Source organism: Siniperca chuatsi, linkage group LG13 (assembly GCF_020085105.1).
Source record: "Siniperca chuatsi isolate FFG_IHB_CAS linkage group LG13, ASM2008510v1, whole genome shotgun sequence".
Lineage (NCBI taxonomy): Eukaryota > Metazoa > Chordata > Actinopteri > Centrarchiformes > Sinipercidae > Siniperca > Siniperca chuatsi.
Window position 1 is genome coordinate 11,935,042 of NC_058054.1, and position 22,736 is coordinate 11,957,777.

Here is a 22,736-nt window from a genome sequence, read left to right on the forward strand (position 1 = left end):
AGATTAAAATGCTGCTTACACTATGAGTACTTGTACATTGTACTGATAATACTTTTGTATTCTTAAGTAAGCTTTTGAATGCAGGACTTTTACTGTAATAGATTATTCTTACATCGATGTATTTACTTAACTATTAAGACCAGAATACTTCATGCACAACTGCATATTTTATAGTGAGAAACCGAAAGCAATGTAGAGTTAATGTCTGCACTAACAATTATGTACTGTAGAATTTAACACTAGATGCCTAAACACAAACATTAGAATGCAATCATCTGCTTTTTCAAAAGTTCTCTTAGTTTATTGTCACTCTCAAATGCTAGTTTGTCCCTAGTAAGCAACATCTGACGTGCATATTTAACAAATAAATTATGTTGGCCAGATTAAAAACTCACAAGGGAGACATGGACAGTAGCATCAAATTGTAGTTTGTACAGACAGGACAGAACATAATAATTATAGTATAATAAGAATATCCTAAGATTATCTCCACACTGCCTTTGCTTTTTATGAGCTGGAGCAGAAGCTAAGTTTCAATCTTGCATTTTAATTTATGTCATATATCAAATTATAAAAATCGAACCTGAAAATGGAAGTACATAATACATTTTTTAGAAGTGCAATTATTGGTATCTGTGTATGCATTTAACCTCTTCACTCGCTGTCTCTTTTCATTTCTTTTCTTCTCTGCATGTTGTGACTAAACTGCCTCTTGGCAAATGATTTTTCCATCACCATGTAAACATGCCCACTTCTTGTTTTGATAGAAGTCAGAGCAGAATTTGATTTCTTTACATGCAGACATGTAATTTGTGTCTGAAAGTGACAACTGCAACTGCAGCCAGGGAGTCAGCTGCTCTGAGCAAACGTCTGTCTTTAATTTGCACTGTTTGCTCTGCATCACTGAACCAAAAAAACAAGACTGGGAGTTTTTTTAGCCTTACCTTAGGCACACTGTATGGTATACACGTTAGCTTGTCTTTCATTGTGTGGATATATATTGCATTTTGGTGCAGTATGGCTCAAAGCACCATGAAAACCCCTATATGACAGAGTAGAAAATCCTGTGATTTGTGCGCTGATCTATGCTTTAGTTTTAGCACTGGGCTTGAATTTCTATGTTTTCATTTCCACTTTTCTTGTCACGCTCTGTTAAAAATGAATGTGGTCATTTTCAATACAGTCACATTTGTCATTGCTCAAAAGTGATCCACGGGCAAACAGTGAGCCAGTCACTATGACCTATTAGAATGGAAAATGTTTCCTTGACTGGAAAACCACACCTGAGGTACCACGCCACTCTCAAACACAATGTTCAAAAGCTGTGAAAATATAAGGTTTAAGAAAATGTTGGGAAATAAAATGTCGTTTTTGTCCGTGTTATAACTTTGTCATGTCAGTTTAGTGATCACATAGTGGATATAACCACAGGAATATAAATTGGGAGTATAAACAACAAGTGAAAGTGATACTGTTTAGTCAAGGAAAAACAGTCTTTTACAACATTTTTTTGCTTCATGACTGTTAAAGGGATAGTTTGGGTTTTTTTGAAGTGGGGCTGTATGAAATACTTAACCATAGTCAGTGTAGCCTCCAGTTTGGGAAAGCAGAGAGTTGTACCAGCACAGAAGCTAAGCAACCTACTGCTGGGGACAAGGTCAGCAACAAAACGTATTTTAGCCACATAAAACAAGGCCCACCAAAAAAAGCAATATCAGTTTAAGCATACGCTATATTATGAATATTTCCAGCGCTTTACCTTGCTGTCAGACAGTCATTTCCTTTAGAAATACATTTTCTCAACTTAGAACTTCCATATTCCTACGCATAAGCGCAACTTGGCCATGCACTGTATAATGCCAGCAGGTAATACACTGACTATGGCTAAGTACTTTGCATAGCCCCACTTCAAAAAACCCGAACTATCCCTTTAAGACAGAAATAAATATACCACTTTGCTCATGAACATTTTGACGGGTGGATTGTTGCAGTAAAAGTACAATCAAATCTGACCTTCCAGATACAGAACAGGCTGTCATCCAGGCCACCCTGTTCCTTTCACTCGTATTCCATTTGAGAAAATGTCAGTAGTTTACATTTTGAGGAACATTTCACAGAAGAACGTGGTGTCCACAGCACTATGGCCAGGGATTCAGAGAGCAGTGGTTAGAGGGTTGTGAAGCAGCTGTGAAGAGGAAATCATGTATGGAGATAGCAAAAGTTTTTAATTCAACATTGAGTTATGGTCAGTATAGAGACTATGGTCAGAAAGGATGGTATATGGTTGAGGTTGAAAAGAATATTTTATCACATTTATACAGCAGACACAGTTTAAATGTTGTAAAAGTTTAATCGAATCAACATTGTGTTTGGGTCATGGTTTCAACATTGAAATACTAACATTTAATCAATATTGTCTCAATGTGCCTATCAACTTTCCCGCCAAAAATATTTTAAATTAAATGAGGACTTGGGAGCAACCATTTTAGTGGTGTGTGTAACACATTTATTTTAAATAAAGCACTTCTTTGTGATGTATGCAACTTGTTTGGTTTATAATGACAAAGAAAACTAAATAATTTATATGCAATTAGGAAAACATCTAAAAGTTGTTTTTTTTTTGAGGGAAATGGCAAAGAAACAATGCTATATTCAACTTCTGCAACTGCCCAACGTTCTCATCATCTCTCACCAGCCTGTGCAGAAGGAGGTAAGTTTTAATCTTTTAACTAAGGAAAATGCCAGACAACTCATAGCTGCATTATTGTCTTGGCAAATTGGTCCATTGATTGTAATAGTTGTAAGGCTAGGCTAGTTTACTCAGTAATGTCAGCTAGTATTTGGCTAATGTTAGTTTTTAGCATGTCTGATGTTAAAATAGGGTCTCATTTTCAGTCAGGCGATACTTGGGGGAAAGTACTAGTCTGTCAGAGTCACTGTGTCAAAATTGGCTCTATGGTAATTTTTGAGGCCATTGTTGTTGATTTGTTTTATGGGATTGTATTACACTGTAAGCACATAATGTACATTAAGATTCAGTCGAATACAACAACTGCACTCTAAGTGCATTACATATTGTTGTTACTTTCTGTCCACCCTCTTAGTCACTCCAACCAACCACTCTCTCTCTCTCCAATCTGTCAAGGTTAGACTTCCAAGGTGTTCTACAGAAAACTTCCACCACTACAAATAGTGTACTGTCAGCTGCAGGAGGGAATGCAATTGGTATACAAGACAAGAGGTCCTTCAAGGAGACAGTAATGAAAAACTGCATGTTATGTGAGTTTGTGCCACAATAAACTATGGTTAATATGCATTTAATACCCCTTTTAGCCCCATTAAGATAAATTATAAGATAATTATATTTGGTTTTATTTAATCTGGTCTCCAGTTTGTTTGCAAGAAGAACATAGTTCATACTGTTAATGCATACTGTGACCTATGTGTTGATCATCAAAAAATGGAACAGTATTCTCTGATTTCTTGTTTTGAATACTGACAAAACGGTCATTTACACAGATGATGTGCTGACGAAAGAGGCCTTTATCTACAAGTATTTGACTCACTGTTTAATTTCCAAGGTATGCTGTGTCTTTATATTTTATTTCACTTTATATATTTGATCTGTAAGTATAGTTTCATAAATATTGCACATTTAATAATTTTGTCAGTAAACATCTAAATTTAGATTGATCCTACGTCATTCACTTTTTTGGAAATGTTTATGAGTTAGCTAATTTATTTTTTTCTTTTATTGAAAGCAAACATTTCTTGTACTTTATTTACATGTAGAGAACAATAGCATGTACAAATGTCTAAATAAAGAAAATGTCTTGAAAAGGTCTGGTTTCTTGTAATTACTTACTGTAACATTGTTTCAATATATCAAAATCAACTGAAATTAAATCCCAGGCACCCTTTTATATAATGGGTGTATCAGTGTTTATTCAGTGTGAGTCATTATTGAAAATCTGACATTTATGCAACGTTAAGCATAATGAGTGCTTTCAATTTGGTGTCAATGTCAGGCATCAATGTAGATTCAATACTTCTGCCTGACAATATTTCACTGTTGATTCAATCATTTTTTGCTATCTGGGAGCCAACTGATGCATTTCATGTAATTTCTTTACTCCAAGAACAAAATCAGAACCTTTGCTTCAGATCCAGATGGGACCACAAATGTTCAGCACACTGTCTTTTAGAATTTGCCTCTTCAGACAGATCAAAAATGGTCATATTGTTTAATGATGTTGTTTATTGATGGATCTTTGGGTTTACAATGTGCATCCTGCACATCACTGCCATTTACACTTCAATATTTCCCTTTATTAACTTCAATGTCATTGTCTATTTTTGCAGATTTACGCAGATGATGTGCTGACGAAAGAGGAACAGATAGGCCTGTTGTTCAGAGCCAAACTGAAGTGTGAGGGGAACATCAAGTCAAAGCACAAGATTCCTGGTGAGTAAAGAAACAAGAATAAGAGTCTACAGCCATGCTAACAGTGCTTAGGCACAGCGCTACTTTGAGCTAAATTCTAATGCCAGCATGCTGACTTGTTCACAATGACAAAGCTAACATGCTGATTTAGCAGGTGTAATATTAACCATGTTCAACATTTTTGCTAAGCATGTTAGCATGCTAACATTTGCTTATTAGCACTGAACATAAAGTACAGCTGAGGCTGATGAAAATGTCATTAGTTTTGCAGGTATTTGGTCATAAACAAAAGCACTGGACAAGTTACAATTTTGACCTGATGATGGCACTAGAGGAAAAGTCAGGGGATTCCCAAAGTTATTACAATTAATATTCAGGGAGACTTGAATGTCTGTACCAAATTTCACAACAATCCAGTCAATAGCTGTTGAGACATTTTACTCAAAATCTCAAAACGTCAACTTCAAGATGGTGCTAGTGGGAAAAGTCAGAGAATCACTAATGTCAGTAGAATTCATCCTCAAGGGGCCATGAATGTCTGTAAAAAATGGCAAACCATGCAATAATTGTTTAGATATTTCAGTCTGGATGAAAGTAGTGAACCAATTGCAGCCATGCCGCTAGCATGGCTAAAGAACACCAAGAATGTGAGAAAATATCACAGATACTTAATCCTATTGTGGGATGTCTTTTTTGCCACGGATCAGATTTTTTTGCTGCAAGGACATCTGTGGTCGCTTAAGAGCTGGTAGCTTTTGGTCCATCGTTTGCTCCTTTAACCAGATTGTGATTTTTGTCAGTAGAATGACAAAGGGATTACAGTGTTGATGTTTGTAATGCAAATCCCCCAATTAAATGAGTGTGTTGGATAGATAGCAGATAAAATTGATCCCACACCTGTCCATCATGGTTTGTTTATATCGACCAAAATGCCTAGTTTAGCAACACTGAAGGAAACTAATTATGTGTTATGTAATGTATGTGATGGCCCACTTCATCAGCCTTCCAATAGTGTGATTTTCCACTACCTGCACAGAGTTGCTATTAAAAGATTTCTGTCAGAGTTGCTTATATCAAAGGAGGCAGAGCCATTTATTGCAGCAAAATGGTTTAATTTGTCAGAATAGGCTGAGCTATTGAGGGAGGTCCCCAGTGAATTACAGCTAGAGCGAAAGGTTCAATGGAGAGTGCAATAAATCCCCCAGGGGCTAAACAGAAGAGAACCTCATGGACACAGATTTGAAATACACATAATGTGCAAGGCAGGGGATGCCATCAGACGTAGGAGGAGTACCAGGAAAAATCTGTACTGATAGAGGAAGAAATCAATCAACACAAAAAGTAAAGTTTTCCAGGAACTGTGTGAGTAAACAGCAGAACCATGATGATCACATGATGATGTCTTGATTGAACATGATTGGTGACTTGTTTGAATGTGATTGTTGATTATAAGAGTTTATACTAATCAGCTGATGTTGTGCTCACTTCAGTGCTCTACGAGAACCACCTTGATGCTTCATTAAAAAAGTTCAAGATAGATAAAGATTTTGGAGACTGTTTTTGCCTACTTTTCGCTGATACGTTCAAATCAAATACTTATTTTCTTTGGAGCAGTTGCCAGGCAGTTGAATGTGTACTGTAAGTTGATGGTTACATTATAAAATGCTGTTCTGTTTCCTTTGTCCTCCTTGTGGCTTTCCGGAGGCTGGGACTGAAAGCGAAGCTAATCCTGGGGTGTATTTGTGTATTTATGGGTGTCTGAAGAGCACCATTTTCCAGCAGACCCCAGCATCTACTGTATCCCATTGTGGTTACTGTCATTTTCCCAGTTGATTGTTCAGAGGAGGATTTTGGATTCCACAGCCAAACCAATCGTATTATTTTCTCTTTAACCCCAGTGCATTGTGGTCGCATTGAATTCTTCAACCCTCCAAACGATACCCACTGTAAATGAAACACATAATTAAAAATGTTTACTTCCAGGCTCAGAGCACAAAAGCTTTTGTTCGTTCCCACTAGTTACATTGCCCCGAGTGGTATTTCCCAACTTTTCATGGTTTTGATAAATGTCCACAAATCTCAAAATTGGATTTTAAAAAATATGACAGAATTGCTACTATTGAGAACTGCAGGCGCCGAACAGCAGCTTGCGTAAGATGTCCAGGTCTTATATAACAACGCTGTGCTTTTTCTCAAAGCATATTTAACAGGATGGCCATAGATGCTAATGCAGAGCAGCCAGTCAAACAGTAGGCCTCTCTCAGATGAGAGTCTGTGCTGCTCATCTGACCACCATCATGCCTAATCCATCCTGACATGTAGTGACTGGCAAGCCTGGTGTCACACTTCACCAGCCACCTCCAAACACATTAGCAGCTGTCTTTTCATTTACATGTTGGTAGATTTTATTTGAATGTCAGAATTTTAAAACTTTGTGGCAAACCAAATCAGACATTTTGTGCAGTCTTGGTCAGATTTATTATGAGTGACACATATGTGAAATTTCTTAATTACTTAAAGGAATAGTTTTTTGGGAAATACACTTATTTGCTTTCTTGCAGAGAGTTAGATGAGAAGATTGATACCACTCTCAGGTAACAAAATCCACCTACCAGCACCTCTAAAGCTGACTACTTAACATGTTATCTGTTATCTGTTGTTTGTTTAATCTGTATCAGTTTCAGTTTACTGTACAGACAGGAGAGGGGTATCAGTCTTCTTATCTAACTGTTGGCAAGAAAGTGAATAAGCATATTTCACAAAATGAGGAGCAATTCTTTTAATTGTAGATGTGAGTCAGTGTAATTGCTGCCATTTCTCCATGCAGTGCAATGCTTGAACAATTATTCAATTAAGCAATTAGTTGAATTTAGTGATTCATTGTTTAAGTCTTTTATCGAGGAAAAATGCCAAATATTCTCTTTTTCCAGCTTTTCAAATGTGAGTATGTGGCCATTTTTTCTGTTTCACATGATTTAAAAAATGCATTAAATTTAATAAATTGGGGTTTTGAACTGTTGGTCGGAAAAAACAAGCAATTTATGACATCACCTTGAACTTGAGATGGCTTTTTATAGGCTAAACAATCAATAGATTAATCAAAAAGAAAAGTGACAGTCTAATCTACAATATATATAATAGTTAGTTGCCGCCCTTATGCAGTGCACTATATACTCTTTCATGGACATATTTCTCTGCCTGTACATCAAGGAGGATGTTGATACTGAATCTGGACTCTAACAAGCCCATCAGGAATGTCTGACTGGGGTTCTGTGAAAGGCTTGAGGTGGTGTTTTGGGAGAACATCAGCACATGAGAGCTGACCTGCATACCTGATGATGCTGGCACACACCGGATGTGACTCATTCTGCATGCTGTGGCTGTTTTCTGACCTCTTTTGGAAGGTTGCACATGTGTGTTCAATCACATCAACAGTTGACAGAATTAAGATAAACATATTACCTTAATAAAGAGAAAAAAAGATTCACCGTTGCGGTTGTAGTGTATGCCTGGATAAGCACATATGTACTCATTAATCATGCTTGAGTTGAGATATTTTTTACTTAATGGCACATGAATTGCTTCATTACTATTATTACTTCATTTGAACTCGATTTGAACTCATCTGGTTGTTTGTTTGTAATTATGTAATGTGGAAATCATTTAAAATCTGGGTTGTGGTTTGTCTGTGATGCTGAATAAAATTTAGGAGACTGTCGAGATTTGAGATGAAGTTCAAGGAAAGCATTGCTTGTGCTTTCTGGTGACCCATGTAAGCGTTTTCCTTAAAGTGGTCATTAGAATTTGGACAGAATTCAATCTTGTATTTTTTTTTAACGTATTATTTTTTAAATCCTGTATTGTGGTGTGACCTTGAATCTGTGGGTTGAGGTAAACTCAGAGAATAGCAGCTAGTGTGCATTTTTGAGGACTTTGGCTTTGCATCTGTATTCATCTTGCCTGTGTCCAGCCTGACCACCCTCTGAGTTTTTTTCTGGCACTGTAAACTCGTGGTTTTCTGAGCTATTATAGGAGATGTGGAGTGATGACTATTTTAAAATGCTAGTGTGAAATGTAGGACTTGTTCTAAATAATGAATTGATCGTGCAATTCTAGGTTCATTGAGAAAAGGATTAGGTCGCTGTGTGAGGCTAAAACCATGGTTTTGGTTGTATTTCAACATTTTATCTATTTGTTTTTATTTCTCATTTGTGCTTTAAATACACAAGTCTCCATTACGTGACTGAGACAAGGTTTTCATTGAGGGAAACACTGAGGTTTGCCTGGAGAGTACAGTGGAGGGATGTGGGTTCAATGCCCCAGACCTTGCAGTGTGAAAATAGCTCAGCCTTCAAGCTTGTGGTCTGGGTGTAGAATAACATCAGCAATCATTATAAAAGGTGGCATGTATCATGAGAAAATGCTATACGTGTTTTGACATCTGCAGGTCAGAATCAAATGAGTTGGGGGCAAAGAAAACCTTATTAAAAACCCCAGTGACATCACTAATACCAAAGTCCCCCCATAGTCACATTTATATATAAATCGTGGTAAAGAAACGTACAGGAAATTATATATGTGTGTGTTTGGTGTTTGATTTAAGCCTGTTAGTAGGTGGTCCTATGGTAATAAAACCTATGACAAAAGTGAACAGCAATTCTACTTTTACTCAAACGATGTGTGGTCAGTGTGATTTTCAAAACTAAACGCTGTTTTTCTCCCACCAGAGATCTGTAGGAAATCAGTCAGCTCCACTCAGTCTGCTCTTTAATTTTGTTCTCCAAGTGACAGTCAAATAAAAAGCATGTCGTCACTGCTTCAGATGTTTCTTTGTAAGTTTGATTACAGGAATGAGAAAATAATGGATCTACTGCAAAGAGAGGATAGTTTTAGTTTTATCCTTAGCTACTTATTAGTGGTCAAAGTGGGGCAGATGTTTTCAATAATACAACATAAATGCCAAGCCATAAGGAAGGCTTTTGCCAGGAATCTGTGGGGAAAGGGACTTTGCTCCCACTATCAGAAGGCTGAGGTCCACGGTTTAGCTGACAATTAAGGGGCTCTACGCTTTGAAATGGCATTTTTTCCCCTTGAACCTGCAGTTCTTTGTCTGAACTAAGTATAGATGTATTATTACAAAGTCTCATGTACGTAATGCGTTCACTGAAAATAGATGATGTTTTTGTGATCTTCAGGAAAAGCACACCGCCAGCAACCTTGTAGGAGTCTCAAGAAAGTGAGGAAAATACTGAGAAGTCTATGTTATAACGATTCCTGGAGAACTTTTGACATGTTCCTCACCACAATCTCAAAAACATGAAACTTGAATTGAAAATTAATTGAAAGTTTCATTCGATCAGCCAATCCTGTAATGAGAAGTGTAATTACAGGATGTTATAATAGTTGATTTTTTTAAAATTGCTTTTCCTGGTAATGTTTATTCATTAAGATAGTGACAATAGCAAAATTACTCCTAGACCACCAGGGCTTCCCGACAATTAAGTTGAAAGCTGAAAAAAATTAGATGATGAATCAATTCATTAATTACTAGAAAGTTAATTGCCAACAATTTTGATTGATCAAATGTTACAGTTTAACCAAGCAAAAATGGCAAATATTCTGTTTGCAGCTTTTCAGATGTGAAGATTTGCTGTTATTCTTCGTTTTATATTATTTCAAATTAAATATCTCAGGGTTTTGGATTGTTGATCAGACAAAACAAGACATTTAAAGAACGTGAGATGGGAATTTTTTTTTTTTTTGTGACATTTCATAGACCAAGCAATTAACGATTAATTGGAAAAAATAATTTAAAGATGAATCAATAAGGAAATCGATGTTAGTTGCCATCCTAATTAAGATGAATTTGATGCAGGTCAATAAACAACCTTATAAAACAAAGAGGAAAATAAGCTATATAACATAGCACTTAGGATACAACAATGCAGCCAGTGTTGCAGGGAATCTTTTTAATGAGATCCATACTGAAACCAATTCCATACAACATAAAAACAGTAAAATGCTATCAACAATGTAGCAGTTATGGAAATCTGCTGCAGCTAACAAACAAGCCTTAATGAACACACTAGATTCAATGGACAACTTGTTATCTGCATGCTGGGAATTCCATGATTACGAATCTTAATTATATTACAATAGATGGGGAGTTTGTTCTCTGGGTGACCCATGTTTTCCTTCAACAAAACAAAAAAGGTCTAATTTACAGTCAGACTTACCACAAATTACACGGCTGCTCTGAAGTGCTAATTTACATACTGTGTAAATTTCATGTATCTGGCCCACTTTTTAAAGGACAGCTGACTCCTTCAAAATATACAGCACGGCTGCTCTTGTAAATGCCTATAAGCCATGTAATGCTGAAACCAACGGAGAAGAGCACTCTGCGGCTCTATTTTTAAAAGTCAGCACTGCTTTTTGTCTCCGCAGATGGTTTCTGCTCACCAGAATGGGATGGCATTGTTTGTTGGCCTGAAGGGCCTCCAGGAAAGCTTGTATCCACCTCCTGTCCAGAGTATATCTATGACTTCAACCATAAAGGTAAGACTAGCCTGGAATAAAGTGAGCAACCCTGGAGCTCATTTTTAGTTGGTGAAAGAGCACTAGGCCTCAGGTGCTACTGTATACTGTGCAATCATAACTTGGGCTCCCTCTGAAACCTTGTTTGCAATTTATACAATTATGCAGCTTTAAGTAAGAAACAAGCAGAGGATGAGTAATTGACTGTGTTGGCAAAGAACTGGCAAAATCTGTAATTAAAAATAGACTTTTCTGTTTGGTGTCTAGGACTAGCATACCGTCGGTGTGACAACAACGGAACGTGGGAGCAGGCCACAACCAACAAGACATGGGCCAATTATAACGAATGTGCAAAATTCCTCTACCATTACAACCATAGCCATGAAAAGGTGAGATCTGTCTCATCTCCATTTACATGCTCATAGACACAGTTACAGTGCCTTCCTCCACAATAATTAAGAGCAATAGCCTTTGCGAATACATTGCCAGAGTAAACTGTCACACTTTACATATTACAACCTTTTAGGCAACTATTGCACCATTTTACCCTGCAATTACAATCCCTTTGAAATGTGTAACACATTTTTGACATGCCCTCTCAGTAATATACAGTGAGAATAAACTTTAATCATATTTAATGAAATGTCGAGATGATGATGAGGGGGATAATGACAGGATGGCAATGTGGTTTCTTCGTGATAATATGATGCTGCAATTTGCTAAATGTCCGTTCAAACATAAACTGAAAACAGTGTCACATTAGTCTTAATTGCAAATTGCAAATTATCCCAGAAATCATTCCATTCAAAGAAATCTAAGAACTCAAAGTGACTAAACCTCAAAGCCGTCTTCACAGCAACTAGACTGTGATAAGAAGAAATTTAGACCCAAGGTCCCTGCAGTGTGCTGATGTCATGTTGCTTTCCTGGTAATCATGTAATCAAACTACAAGAAATAGTGTCTCGCTGCCATTTGAGGCTACCAGTATGCTAAGTTGTGTAACACACCTTTGAATAAGCATATTTTTTGATGTTTCTGTTTTTCGTTCTTTTTATTTCTTCAATTAACTCTAATCTTGTAAATGTCTTAAATTTATATCCGCTACATGGTCAAAAGTATATGGACACCTGAACATTACACCCATATGAGAGTGTTGAACATCTTCCAAGATTTTCAAACCTGGCTGCAGGGATTTGCTCCCATTCAGCCACAAGAGCATCACCGAGGTCGGGCACATATGGTTGGTGATAAGATCTGGCTCATGGCTGGTGGTCCAACCCATCCCAGGTGTCCTCAAGGTGTTTGATGGGTTTTGTTTTGCACAGGCTAGTCAAGATCTTCTCCGCCAAACTCAGACAGCTATTTCTTTATGGACCTCACTTTGACCACAGGGGGCACTGTCACATAGAAACAGCAAAGGCATTCCACAAACTGTGACCACAAAGTTGGAAGTGCACTATTGTCATTGTAATATCATTGTATGCTGCAGCATTATGATTTCCCTTCACTGGAAGCACACCATGAAAAATAGCTGCAGAATAAGTACAGCACATACTTTTGGCCATATTGTGTGTTTTCCGTTTCTGACTACATTCTTAGTCTTAATCATAGTCTGAAGCTAGTCATGTTGAAAATGTAAGTGATTTAATTTTATAAAAATTTTGTCATTTGCTGTTGTTATGATTGATGAAAACAGTTATTGCACAGTTACAGTGGAGATAATATGGGAATGAACCTTGTTTCATACCTGTCCCATCAGTAGCTATTGTTTCCTTGTTGTGTATTTTACCATTATGCAATGGCATTTCACGCAAGCAGAAATTTGCTACACACACACGCAACTTCAACACAACTTCAATACAGCAGCATCATTGTGGGAAAGACTCCTCAGACAAATACTGTATAATGAGGGTCACATGATTCTCAGTGTCTAACCATTCTCCCAGGTTCCTACTCTTGACCCCCATCACACCCTTACAGTTTTAATATCTCTAATTTAACAATAACTATTACAATTTTTTTTATCTTAAACCACAAATTTCTAATACTTTATACTACCTAAACATTCAAATTAAGCTTAACCATCTGTAATATAAAATCTAAATGCAATCAGCAAGTGAGAGTCAAACCTGGGATCATAAATACCAGAAGTACTGACTTCACCATCACACCACAGTGCATGTTGAGAAAATTGTTTTGTTCAAAAAACACGGCAGCGTTTTACTACAATCATCCCTATGTGACTGACAAAGGTAGACGTTACCCCGGTCGCAGTTGCTCCTGTAGTGTTTCTTTCTCTATCATTGTGTGAGTGTTGGATCTCGGAACATTACACTGGCACTGAATAGGACTACTGGGTATTGGTAAGAAGGGTGGAAAACACCTACAACCTGGCTTTAAATGGTAAAATAGCACTTACTCAGCCATTATTGTGTGTATATGAATACGTTTTTCTTGTATAAGCAATACTGCATTAAGCACAGTAATGATGCTGACAAGAATTTTTAAGGAACTTTTAATGTCCGGAAGCATTTCAATAATCAAATTTGTGCCATGAAACGATACAAACATCAGCTGTCCCACATACATTTTCCTCTCCTCTGCCTGAATGTGGTGTAGAGGATGTGGGCATAACCTCATCATGGCGCACTTCAATTTCTTTTTGACTTCAGATGTTTATGTTGATGGGCTCCTAAGGGAGCGGTTGCAACAGTTAATGACAAATACATATGCACGAATGAAAGCCCCACACAACACAACTGCCATACCGCAGACCACCACCACAACTTACACACCCGTTTTTTTGGCACAGGATCCTGATGATAAATGATAACAGCAGTGGAGTATCTGGTTACATCACACTAGGCTCTTGGCCCCTTCAGTACGTTGACGCACAGAGGGTCTGGTTAGTGGCTCTCCTTACAGTGTCCTCTGGCTGCCAGCTCACTGCTGGAAGATCAAACTGCCCCACCCAGCCTTTCCCAGCTCCGCCACCCATGTCAAATGTTGTTTCCATCAGTAACTTCTGTGTGCTTTAGACATTTCTGTCACCAAGTGGCAATGCATTTTCAAACACACTGAAGTTAACACATTTTGAAGTTTTTTGGGGGGGAAATTACCGATAAAATGTGACCTTTCCTCTTTATCTGTGAATTTACTTTGCCTTTTGAGAAAACATGCTCTTTGTAATGAAATCAGTTGCCTAAAGTAATTTGATCACAGAAATTTTAACTTGTTGTAATGTTAGCACAAATAATAACCCTGAAGCTTAAGCACGTTAAAGTCTTGTAACATCTAACAAAAACATATGTAAACCAAATATTGGTCACTAAACCAGAATAAAAGCCTGCCAGTATACATGTGAGCACAAAATATAATTTTTTTTATGGAAAAAAAATGATATAGTGTATACTGACTGAATGTCATTTCATTTGGGTTACTGAGGCCTCCTGAACCTTATCCATTGCATAAAAATATAGCCTATTATGAACAGTAAAACTAATAAGTATGCATTTGTCCAATGTTTGATCACTGCTATCATATGATATGATGATATCATAGGATATAGGATGATATATATTATTAGCCATTTCTTCACATAAATATGGGAATACAATTAGGTCTTGCAGTATTTTGTTAAATCAACAATGCAATCCTAAATTGCCAAACTGTTTTATGAAGTAGGACTTTTTTGAAAATAAAATCCTAAGTGTACCTATAGTGCATACACAGTAGTACTGTATATATTTTGGGTTTTTTATAAATCACAGGTATTTGTGATATATTCATAGTTACGTACAAACATACAAAACAAGAAATTTTTTACAGTGTTCTATAGTTGACATTTTACTGTATATATTTCCCAAAGTCCATCTGTCCTGCTTACTGATGCTGTTGTTGCTACAATGTATTCTAGTCCTCTCAGTCCTCTCAGTCTCTCATTTTGCTGCCCTGTTGACATTCTAACAAATTATCCTCTTCCAACAGGAGGTCTTTCACCGTCTATATCTTATCTACACAGTTGGATACTCCATCTCTCTGGGATCACTCATGGTGGCTGTCGTCATCTTGGGATATTTCCGGTGAGTCGATGTTGTCACTCGAATTTTTCCAATCAGTCCTTTCAACCACAGATGCTCCCATGAGAGGGATTTAGAGACAGGATCAGAAATTAAGGTTAAAGCAGTTGCGAAAGGGATCAAAACAGGGGGTCTAAATGGCGTGATGGCACAATTTCTTACCATGCCGTTTTGTCAGTCGCAAACATTTTATCAGTCGCAAACATACAGTGAAGCACAGAGCATATTAATTTCAGGATGACTTAATGGAAAAAAGAGGCTTTATCATGAAATCATGCAATTCAGCATAGTTGTATAAGCATGCAGTTGAGTATATTGTGTGTCACGGCAACAACATGAAGCATGCAAACTGTATCAAACGTTACCTTTGACTTTTAACGACTAAGATATGTCTACCTTTGATGAGGAGTCTGCCTCCAGGCTTGCAGTAATGCATGCTTCATTGTCTGACATTTAGGTTCTTTGTTATTTTCATGCTGATTTCAGGTTTCGATGGCAAACAACCAAAGCTTAGATATTGATTTTGCAATTCCACCAAGCTTACAAAGATTACAGTTCTTAAGCCACAAAGTGTGTGTTTCTTTCCCATTTCCCCCCACCGAAACAAAGAAATTAAAATAAGTTCTCAAAAGATGTGAAGAACTGAGAGTAAAATACTTAAAATACTGGTAATAATGAACAGCTTCGCTTCTCCTACTGTCGGAATGTAAGCGATGAAAGGATTTGCCACAGATGCTGTATATATCAGCCTTATCTTGCCTCTCTTGCTTAAGTGAAGAACCCTAAAACAAGGTTGAATTCATTTTTTGTGCAGCAGCAGTCTGATTTATTTCCATGGCTGATTAATGCAGGGTAGATCTGTCATTATTTGCTTATTTTGTTTAGCATGGGGAGTATCAGGAATCGATGTGAAGGTGCTGTTTACCAATGTTCCCACCAGCGTGACTTACCATACAGGCAGGCAGTCAGAAGGCTTTAGGAATGCTCCCAACTGGCACCAGGAAATCTATGGGCGAAATGAGTTTAATAAGTTATCCCAGGGGCCCATCTGACATTCTGGCTCCGTGCTCCGGAGCACTCCAGCCATGTCTCCCCTTCAACATGTCAGCTTTTAGACAGGATAGCTCATAAATGTTTTCCAGGGAGAGAAAAGGGATATTTCACATTAGTAGTTGTGTTCAGTATGTTTCACCAGGGAAATGTACACTAGATTAGTTTTTGCCCACCACTCCTAAATCAATAGTTCTCTCTGGGTAGCTCGTCAAATATTCAGCTCATTAATGAGGCTTTAGAGAAAGAAATAGTTAATAATGGATTGCAGTGGACTAATTGCAGTATCCAGTAGATTTCAGAATATTCTAGTTCAAGTTGGCTTTTGGAATTTATTAAAACACTAATGAATATTCAGTAAATATTATCATCGCCTTTCTTTTCTTGACTTTGTAATGACGTAACCTTTATGGCCATTGATCCAGCAACCTGATGCCAATACTGGAGCATGACCTCAAGGCCCACTCCAAAGTAAACGCTCAGACAGGATGTTTTGGAAGAATTTTTGACAGATAAACTTGTGCTTGTCTGGAAGGAAATTTGCATGCTTTTCTCGACACATGCTTGCAATTTTGTTTTTACAGCTCACTTTGAGCCGAGCAATTCAATATTTGTGCGTTTCAAGCCCCTAAATCTCAAGAATGTGTTATAGTCAGCGTGGAATTCAGCTGGCTCTAATTAGGATGAGTATTGTTCATGTGTGTGTGAAAATACTTACACACACTTACATAAAGGTGTGCCTGCCCACACATACTCACACACTCACAAAAACACACAATTTTCAGCAGATCTATCTTTTGACCTTGCCACTTTTGTTTGTTTTCTCCCTAGACGATTACACTGCACCAGGAACTACATCCACATTCACCTATTTGTGTCCTACATGCTAAGAGCTATAAGTATTTTTGTGAAGGATGTTGTGCTCTACTCTGGATCAGCCTTAGAGAACATGGAAAGAGTCACAGTGGAAGACCTAAAGTCCATCACTGAGGCTCCACCAGCCAACAAAGCACAGTTTGTAAGTACACCAACACATCTAAAACACACCTGCAGATGGGATCAACATAAAGCATTCTATCCTTGAAGATATACAAAGAGAAGGAAAAACACTAATTGAACATCTTTTTAGAGAAAGTTTTTTAATTTATACACGCTAACAAGGAGCAAGACATATATAGTAGTTGCTTTCATGTAACATACAGTATTATTATGGTATTAGGATTAGTAGGATTATGGTATATAATACACAATATAGCCAATAAAGGATTTTCTGTCTTTCTCCAAACAAAATCATAATAGCAGTGATCCTTGTTTGATTGCATTACACACAGATAATTTGACTTGTAGTGTAGTTGGGTGTTTGAAGAGGAAGTGGTATTTTGCAAAGTCTCACCTGCTTTTCCAATGCTGGAGCAAATAAACTGTACTGTCTGTCATCATGCCAAGCTTTTACTAGGCCAGTACTTGGCTTTCCCTTTCAGACTCAAGTTTAAAAAAATGGGTGAAGAGTGGTACTTTTCATGCATGCTTTAATATGCAAACAAACAATTTGCGCAATATATTTAGTGGACACTGAGTTATACTGGATTAAAATTGCTTCGTTAAAGTAGGTGACATATGTGACACCATGAAGGAACATAGATGTTTGTGCATTTGCATACTGTATACTGTAGTGTATGTAGCAAATAAGACCTAATGAAAATGGAAATTGGCCCTTTTTTAAGTTTTTTTCAGCTTTATCCTAAATTTACTGTAGATACTGTAGATATCAATAAAAATGTCAAAGTCATCTAAATCTGCCCTCTGGCAAAACCCCTGTTGTAGCCTAACAATGCTTGTTAGAATACAAACTGATGAGAAAACATAGAGATGACAATTATAAGAATGGTAATCAGTACGGAAAGAAAAGAGCGCTGAAAGGAACTGGTTTGACTTTAACTGGAGCCGAATCAATGGCTGACTAATCAATATTAGCTCCTGGGACTTCCACTCATCCTGTCAAACCAACAGCACATAATACTAACTGGATTATTGTTAACCTCTGTTCAAACAGCAATAATCTATAATAAGATAAATGTCACTTTCAATATTGTACTGTATAATAAAGGCACTGTTCTAGGGTATTCACTTTGAACTTGGACGTTTATTCATTAATTCATTCATTTATTTATATATTTTTATTTTCAGTTTAAGTCAATCAATAACTTGTGCAATGTGTCTCCATTTTAAATGCTCTAAAATACAAGCCAGCAAGGCCCAGGGGAAATTCACATGGTTTCACAAAGCAATTAAAACATGTAACTTTAACACAAGAGTTGCAGTTTGCTGCTGTGACACCTACGGTTTTCCAATAATCTCTGAGTTCACTATGTGTTGTGGTGTCATTACATGTAGCATGTTAGCATGTAGAAGGTCTTTGTACTCGTATGACGCATTCATGTCACGTCACTTTTAAAAATAAACACATCCACGTCAACCTTCAATTTATTTATTTTCTCATGAAGTGTAAAACACACTAACTGGCAGCTGAAAACTCTTTTGAAGTCTTGTTACCCATATGTTACACTGTGAGAAGTCCCATAGTTTCAAAACTGCATTATTATACATAAAAAATTTCAATTACTTTCAATTTCAAACAATAAGCCCAGAACAAAGCTTCTAGTGTAGATAATGAATCAAGACACTGCGTCAGAGAGAAACAACAGGCTGTGAATAGCACAGACACAAATTCCATTTAAAATATGTGAATTTTAGGGTGAGGAAACTGTAGGCTGATTCTCAGGAGGGCCAAGAAAAATGTCTTCTAATCTTAAAGCAAATGCTTTATGTCCATTCACTATTTGTCCTTGTTTCGTATTCTGCTCTAAATGCACTTGAATATAAAATAAATTTAATGTAGACATAACCTTGTATTATTTCTCTTAAATGTCATAGCCTTCACATTTATTAAAAACAAAGTATTGTAAAAGCAGCCCAGTATCCCTAGAAATTACGCTGATAGTGGATGACTCTGCAGTACACAATCCATCCAGTGCCAATAAAGGAACTATAGTATGTTGTTTATGTAGCATGGTGAAAGGTCAAGGTAATGGATGGCTGTGTAAAGCATTCAATCTGCAAAGGTTAGTGTCCTGCTTTAGAAAAAAAATAGACGTTTTTGACAATGATTAACAATAATGATTATCTTTTTCTTTTCCTTGTTTTAGTTTTTGAACCTCAACCATCCCAGTTTGCACTCACCACAGTGTGACTCCGGTTCACCAGTAGAATTAAATACGGTCCAACTTTACTGCTCAAATTCAGCCCTGAGTAGGCAGTATGACGCGTCTTTACCGGTTCTGGGTCGGCCCCATGTTGGCATGGCCTGTGTCTCCTTTAAAGGCGTAAAACTCCAATTAAAAAGCTGCGCCATGGCAAAACCCCTGCTGTAGCCCAACAATGCTTGTTAGAAATACAAAGTGATGAGAAAAGATAGCGATGACAATTACAAGACTGGTAATCAGTACGGAGAGAAAGGAGCGCTGAGAGGAACTGACTTCTAATAATCATGGCATGACAATACAGCAGTGTGGAGGTTGGCTTTACGGCTCAAATTCGGCCCTGAGTAGGCATGGAAGGTCTTACCGGTTCTGGGTCGGCCCCAGGTTGGCATCCCGCTAGGAATGCAAGCAACCCCCTCCTTTCAGCTCCAGCTGCTTTGTTATGCTAATATTGTAATTCACACCCACTTTCCCAAAACGCTTCCCTCACCTGGTTACTTGAATAAATTAATTTGAAATAAATAATTAGGCTACTCAAATTTTTTCAGAATTCCTGTTAATGGTTAATTTGAATTTAACATACTTAATTTTACATGACTTAATTAAAAAGGACAACAGGTACATACATTCTTTTTTTTTGTATTTTAATTTTATTGAAAAATAATACATTTTTCCACATACAAATCTATACAACAAATCATACAAATCAGTACAGATATTGCAAATCAATATGGCTTACATCCAGGCATGCAAGTCAGTACAATAGTAGTCCATACACAGGCTCTGTTCACACTTTTTTCACATCTTTACAAATCTGATTTGTAGCAATGTAATATCCAATTAAAGTGTTTCTCTCATTCTGTCATGAGTTTGTGCTAGCAGTCTCTAGCACACACAGTCTGACAGAACTAGAGGGGAGGTTGAGGTCAGAAAAGATGGAGGTGTTCAGTGGTGAAGTAGTGAGGCGATAGACATGAATTGTATCAATACAAGCAGCACTCCAAAGAACATGTCACAACCAGTTTTGGGACTTTGTTGATCTCAGTTCAGCTTCCCAGGAAGTTCCTGCAGAACTATGTTGAGATTTTTGACTTTTCCGTCTTTTCCTTTAGATCTGAGTTGCAGACAGACAAGAAAACAGTGATTAAAAATCTAGAGCAATACAAGTAAGAAACCTTCCAAAAATGTAGGCTCACTTGAATATTTTTTGTGATCTCAACAGATTAGTCAGTTCTATGAAACATTCAGCCACTAATCACAATGGCAATGCTAACATGCTGATGTTTAGCAGGTAATTTGCCAGGTTTACCGTCCAGCCCGTTAGCATGCTAACATTTGCTAATTCGCAATAAAAATCAGGGAATCGCCAAAGTCATTGAGATTCTGCCTCTGGGGACCATAAATGTCTGCACAACATAGCGTGCTAATCCATCCAGTAGATGTCAAGCTATTTTACTAAATAAGAGAAAACTTTTCACTTGCGTCATCAAATTACTTCTTTTGTTATTGTTTTGATGTGAGAGACCCCTAGTGGCAGAAATTACATACTGTGCATTTAAGACAAGATATAAAGGAAATACAAGGCGATGAACGAATGGTGCCAAATTTAATTTAGTAAAAGGCAGTGGCAAATAGGAAAGTTTTAAGCCTTGATTTAAAAGAACTGAGAGTTGGAGCAGACCTCAAGTTTCCTGCAGTTTTCTCAGGTTTTCTGGGAGTTTGTTCCAGATATGTGGTGCATAAAAACTGAATGCTGCTCCTGTATGCTTAGTCTTGTCCCCACAGTACAGTAAGCCAAACTGTCCCAGATGAACTGAGATGGGAAGGGTCCATAATGTAGCAGCATGTCAGAAATGTATTTTGTCCCTAAACCATCCAGTGCTTTTTAAACCAATAGTATTTTAAAATCAATTCTTTGACACTCAGGCAGCCAGTGCAAAGATCTGAAAACTGGAGGGACATGATCCACTTTCTTTCTTGGTCTTTCTTGGTCTAGTGAGGTCTCTAGCAGCAGCATTCTGAATCAGCTGCAGCTGTCTGATTTAATGGACTGTGCTTTTTTTCAGGTTACATCAAGGAGTATGTATTCAGTAATCTGCAGTGGAATAATTCAGTACAGATTACTGAATACATACTGCACTTCCAAACTTGTTGTTCACTCCCAGCAATTTAAAGATGTGTGACTGCAGTGTAAATGTTATGGTGTTTTAAAGGGTGTGTTTTGTGTTGGACTCTGAGTTTTGCTTGGCTGCTTTGATTATTATACTCAACAGCTGCACTACCTGCAAACCACATCCAAGTCAATTAACGCAATGACAAAAGTCGAAAGTGGAAAATGATCAGAAGTATCCTTCTTATCTATGTGATTTGTTCATTATGGTAGAGCTACTTCAGCATTATGAGAGAAGAAGATACAAAATACATTTTTAACAAGTATTTGAAAATTGTCACTTTTTGTCAGTGTGGGTATTGATTAGATCTGTTCTCCTTGTCTGATGTTTGTGTATAGATTGGCTGCAAGGTGGTTGTAACCTTGTTCATGTACTTTCTGGCAACAAATTACTACTGGATCCTTGTGGAGGGTCTGTACCTCCACAGCCTCATCTTTATGACCTTCTTCTCAGACAGAAAGTATCTGTGGGGATTTACTCTGATTGGATGGGGTGAGTTCTGCTTCATTTCCATTCTTCTTGCACGCACGTGATTATAATATGATTAGTAGACTTAATACCATGCAAATTAAATCATATGTAAGGTATTTAATTTTTGATGGTCTAATTAATATGCAAAAACATTTGGGGGAAAAATAGGAGGCACTGTCAAATCCCTTGCTGATACTGTATTAATAACAAAGTGAGGACAATGGAAAATGACTAGTGTCTGTGTAAAAGCACAGAATGAATATGGGCTTTACAGTTCCTGCATTGTACACACTGTGCGTATAAGTTACATAAGCACAGCGCATACAATGTGGATGCTGTGCTACCCAGGTTCTACCCATATGAGCGAATTATGGACTTCTTATGGAATCATTTCGAGTATTTTCTCATAGTGATGGCTATTGTATCACAACAATTTAAATATTTTTTATTTTCTTTTTCAGGAGTACCAGCGATGTTTGTGACAGTCTGGGCAACTGTGAGAGCCACGTTTGCAGACACAGAGTAAGTGATCTGCATAAATAATATACACATTATTCTTCTTAAGCTTTAATACAGAAATATAAAGGTCACGAGTTTCTTGAAGCAAAGAAGGCAAGTGTAAAGAGAGTTAAGGATGAAGTGCATTTTGTGTCAGTAGTTTTATTATGCTGATCTGATCAAGTGTCCTTTAACGGTATATACATAGTGTATACACAGCATCGGT

At 37.3% G+C, this 22,736-nt stretch overlaps 1 protein-coding gene across 5 annotated transcripts in view; it reads left to right on the forward strand.

Annotated features, from left to right (window-relative positions):
- The window catches only part of pth1r (parathyroid hormone 1 receptor), a 61,880-nt gene that overhangs the window by 32,210 nt on the left and 6,934 nt on the right, over positions 1 to 22,736 (forward strand). For 4 of the 5 annotated variants that reach the window (XM_044220187.1, XM_044220183.1, XM_044220186.1 and 1 more), the window contains exons 2-8: positions 4,363 to 4,465; positions 10,892 to 11,002; positions 11,249 to 11,370; positions 14,969 to 15,063; positions 16,942 to 17,128; positions 21,880 to 22,033; positions 22,474 to 22,534. In XM_044220187.1, coding sequence (XP_044076122.1) covers positions 4,363 to 4,465; positions 10,892 to 11,002; positions 11,249 to 11,370; positions 14,969 to 15,063; positions 16,942 to 17,128; positions 21,880 to 22,033; positions 22,474 to 22,534 — 833 coding nt within the window. Of the gene's footprint in view, positions 1 to 2,625; positions 2,711 to 3,145; positions 3,280 to 3,519; positions 3,582 to 4,362; positions 4,466 to 10,891; positions 11,003 to 11,248; positions 11,371 to 14,968; positions 15,064 to 16,941; positions 17,129 to 21,879; positions 22,034 to 22,473; positions 22,535 to 22,736 lie in introns of all 5 variants that reach the window. The other variant, XM_044220184.1, reaches the window with a different exon arrangement.